General features: G+C 39.1%; 1 protein-coding gene across 1 annotated transcript in view; it reads right to left on the reverse strand.

The window, feature by feature from the left end:
* Positions 1–293, reverse strand: part of LOC118338511 (FERM domain-containing protein 7) — an 11395-nt gene extending 11102 nt beyond the window's left edge. Inside the window, exon 1 of the mRNA XM_035675821.1 lies at positions 289–293. Coding sequence (XP_035531714.1) covers positions 289–293 — 5 coding nt within the window. The remainder of the gene's footprint in view (positions 1–288) is intronic.
* Between the last annotated feature and the right edge of the window lie 4502 nt (positions 294–4795).

A 4795-nucleotide genomic window follows, 5' to 3' on the forward strand; every position in this document is an offset into this window, starting at 1 on the left:
ATTTCTCCATAAGACTGAATGGTATCTGTTTTTATTGCCCCCTGCTGGACATTACATAGAATGCAGGTTTAAGACACTTCACAGACCTGGAAGCTCTGTCCATTATATATCTGTAAATGGTTAGGTTGGGTTATTCGCTCTAGCTTTAAAAGATATATTTTGCTTTCTGTGGTTATTTTCATTGATCTCTTGTAATAGAGAATGTTCTCTAGCACTAAACCCAAAATTACAGCTGACGGCTGATGGGAATTTCATGAACTAAAGTATTGATCAAACTGAAATTCTGACCTCATGGTAGCACTTAGATGGAAAATACAGTGATCATTAAATATATACTCTGGTGACAGCAACCATCCAGTAGTCGTCAAGACTTAAAACCTTAAATATCAACCTCATGGTGGTGCTGGAGGAATGAAAAATCTTTCAAATTCATCCTCTCAGGTCCATGAATGTCTGTAAGAGAACATATTCATCAGTAGAGGCATTAAGACTGTAAAAAGAACATCTCTTACACATAAGAGTGAAAGATTAACTGATAAATGGGAAAAAAAACAACAAATAATGAATCAATGATGAAAATAATTGTAATTTGCAGCCATGAAAAACATCAGTGAGCGTAACAGTATGTGAATAAAAACAGCGAAACAATGAACTTCTTTCATAAAAACATTTCATATTGTGATTGCATCTTTTTCCCCCGCCACAGTGATGGATGACCTTCGGCCGTCTGAACTGTTTCCTGTAAACTGAACGAGCTCGTAGTCGTTTAAGCCCAAACTGATTTTTTAAAACATATGTTGTGTCACGTGCGCAGTCGCAGCAGTCAGACTGAACGTTTAAAACAAAAATAAATCAGGAAGCAGCGCAGTTGTTTTCCTAATGGGAGATAATAGAGGTCTGATTGTAATGTGCAGCAGCAGCAGCGATCTGATGTGGGAAAACTGGACGAAAGCTGATGACAGAGATCATATCTGCTGGGAAAAAACCAGCCATGCTGCGCTCTCTTTCTCTTTCTTCTACTTTTCTGCCTTTTTCTTTGTGTCTCTTTTTCAAATCTTTAGTTTTATTTATTTTATTTCACTCCCAACTCATCAAAATACTTGACCTCTGCCCCGTAGGTGCCCTATAGCGTCTATTTCCATTCATTGTCTATGTGAGGATGGAGCTGCTCCTCATTTGCATAAAGCAGCGGTCTAAGGTAACTTATGTAACGTATTTAAGTTACATAGAACATTCACTTTATTTTGAAACTCTATAATTATTGCTGTTGTTCTATTTTCTTTCTAAATTCGACCATTATTTCATTAACTTTCTCTATCGCTCTCACTTAATCCTCATCTCTGTCTTCTCTTTTCCTCCTCCTCATCTTTCCTTTGTTCCTCTTGTGGTTTTAATGTCTTTCACTTTCATTTTTACTTTCTTTCTCTTTCTGTATTTCTGCTTCAAAATCACAATTTAATTCTTTGTCTTCTTTGTGTCCTCATTCCCTCCATCTCCTCTGCCAGTTCCTCTTGTCCTTTTTCCTCCCTCCTTCATCATTTCCTTCCTGAAGATATTCCTGCTCTATCTTCTTTCTTTTCTGTCGAAATTCCTACATTATTTTGGTCCTGTGTTTTAATTGAATTGTGATTTTTATCTCCTCCTTCATCTTTCTTTCTTTCTCTTCTCCAATTGCTCTCGCTTCTCAACCTTTCTCTCCTTCCATACTTCACGTTTTTGTTTGTCCTCTTAGTTTTATTTAATTGTGATTTAATTTCCTCTTTCTTTTCTCCTTCATCTTCTTCCTCACCCTCATCTTCTTTTCCGTCCTTATTTTCTTTCCTACTCTCCATCCCTCCTTGTCCACTCCATCCCTCCTCGTCCCTGCAGTACTGGAGGGAGCAGCGGAGCACCAATGGTTAATCACCTGCTTCAATTACATCCACTTACAGCGGGACTCTGTTTCACACCCGCAGTCAGCCTCGAGAGGCTCACACACACACAAACAGAAACAGAGAGTGCACATGAGGCCACGAAGGTGCACAAACACACACATCTCTCCCACCTGCTGTGTAACACCTTTATTTTGTCTTTCACTGATATTGTTTAACAGTCAGCTGTTACTCTCAGTGCTCCAATCACAGCTAAGCAAAAACTCCTCGGACAAGTTTCCTGGACTGTGTACAAACCTGTGTCTAATCAGATCTAGAAGATTACTAACAGATGCGTTTGATTGATCTCATACTGAACCTTAATCTTCATCATTTCAACATTCCGACTCCTATAAATTACTTTTATACACCCCTTAATGTGCAACAGCAAATATGACTTCACAGACGGCAATGTCGGCCTGTCAGATGGTCGGTGCGCCACTTTGTTCCAGACTGAAATATCTCAACAACTATTGGATGAATTACAGTTAAACAGATATTCAGGATCCACAGAGGATGAATCCTGAAGACTTCAGTGAAAGGAGATTGTAGTATGTAACATTTACGCAATAAAATGCATTAAGTGTTCCCAAATGTTTCCAACGATCTTCAAACTCAGAAAAATCTGTCATTTTATTCAGGTAACGCTGCGTTTCACCGATCACCTGTCAAAGTCAATATCCTTGCATGTAGTTGTTGGCCAGAAGCTGCAATAAGTTTATTTTTTATACAGTTTGAAGCCACATTTTTCCCACACATCTTTTAGATCTTGTCGCTTTTTAACCCCTTTTTTAGTAAAGAATGTCGGGCAGGCAACAACAGCATCGGAAAAATACCCTGAACAACGAACACTACTTCACAACATCAACAAACTTTCTAGTCTTTCAGTATTTTGTTATTGTTTTGCTGTGAGAGACCCCTAGTAGGCAGAAATTACATATTGCACATTAAAAAGTCTCTTACCAGTTTCAGGGGAAGCACACACAAAGCAAACAGAATGGGACCAAGGATCGAACCTTGAGTAACACCGCAAAACAGATTTTCAGTCTGAAAAATGTCAGTCTACATTCGTCACATTTCTGTGACGGACAGTAAGATATTAGACCTCATGGGTATTACAGGGGTCGAAATCTGTGTTTGCTCCCAAGTTGCAGCCGTTGCTTCACAAAAAGCCATAATTAAAAAATGGTGTCTCTCTTTTCTCTGCGTTATCATTATCATCTGCACACCTTGTCTTCAGCGGCCTCCACGTTTACTTCTGTATAACAGCGTGCTGCATGTGGCATCTAGGGGCATGTCCAGACTTTTTTATGACTTTTTTTCTTGGGGGGGGCACAAGTGGGGTGCTGACTTATACAGGGGTGGCAGTATGTGTTAAGTTAAGTATGTGTCTCAGCTTTCCAGTCATTCCAAATTTATGCAATTCCAACACTGTTTATGAACCACAGTATGCCGAAATATTCCAATACACAAGGCGAAAAAATAACACATTTATACCACATGCAAGAAACTGCGTGAGATTAGCATAAAGTGTCTGCAATGGGGAGACTCATGAGTACCCATAGGACCCGTTTTCATTCAGATATCCTGAGGTCAGAAGTCAAGGGATCCCTTTGAAAATGGCCATGCCGGTTTTTCCTTAGCCAAAATTGAGCCTAACTTTGCAGCGTTATTTAACCCCCTTCCCGACATTCTAGTATGACATAGTTGGTACCAATGGATGCATCAGTCCATTTAGTTTCATATGATATCAGTACATTTACTCTAACTTTAAAAGGGAGTCAGTGCGGAGTGGAAGAAGTAAGGATAATATTGATATTTGTGCATGCTTTAGCTTGCAGACGTTGACACGGCCTCTGTGTTTAGTTCTTATGTCCAAACACAGAAAGTAATATAACATAATTTGGTGGAAAAGAAAAGAGAAAGAGAGAGAGAACATAAATGAAGGCACTTGATCACACACACACATACTCACACAAAGTCCTCTTTTTATCTCGTGCAACAGGCAGGGTTAGGAAATGAGACGAGTGGTTTTTGTCTGAGAGGGCAAAGCAGAAAAAGGGATTTGTCTCCAAATGCAGCTGTGGCAACAGGCTCCCAGTGTGTGTGTGTGTGTGTGTGTGGCTAAATGAGATATTGAAACAGAGACATCCTCGCGTCTGTTCTTGACTGATGAGAGCTGAAAATAGGATTTGTCTTTGAAACAGAAGAGGACGGCTGTAAGCCAGTTAAGACGACTGAAGAGCCCATTTCACACTGAGGAAATGGAAGTCAGTGTGAAGCGTTTTGTCGACGGGGGCTTTTCTTTTTTTCTTTCGCTTTGACGATTACAGAGATTAAAAGGTGCAGATTTTAACGCGAGTGTTTCTCCGCAGCTTTCCAAAAAAAGAAAAACCCTCCAGAGCTGTACGACGAGATGTTAAACGTTGTTGTATCGTCAAACTTTAGATGTAGGAAGTAACAAAGTACAAATACTACGAGTTACTTTTCTACTTCTATTTCCTACATAATAATCTGTTTTCTACTTTCAAAACAGCCGTATTACTTTAGTTTTAATGCATTTGAGATTAATTGTTGATTATTTTGTCGACTCAACTTTGAATTAGTAAAACATATGTTTCATTAAAGGACCAGTGTGTAGGATTTAGTGGCTGAATACTGCTCGTCATCCAAGCATGTAGGAGAAACGGTGGTCGATGTAGAGAGTGGTTTGTCTGCGGTTGAATATGGCAGACTCTGTAGGTAAAACCAGCTCATTCTAAGGTAACAAAAACACAACGATTCTTATATTCAGGCGATTAAACACTAATATAAACATACCTGTGAATATTGTATTATATTTCTGTCAATACGTCCTTGTTAGTTATTTTCACTGTAAAACATCC

The sequence above is a fragment of the Morone saxatilis genome, unplaced genomic scaffold (assembly GCF_004916995.1).
Source record: "Morone saxatilis isolate NCDOM2014 unplaced genomic scaffold, NCSU_SB_2.0 Contig4, whole genome shotgun sequence".
Classification (NCBI taxonomy): domain Eukaryota; kingdom Metazoa; phylum Chordata; class Actinopteri; family Moronidae; genus Morone; species Morone saxatilis.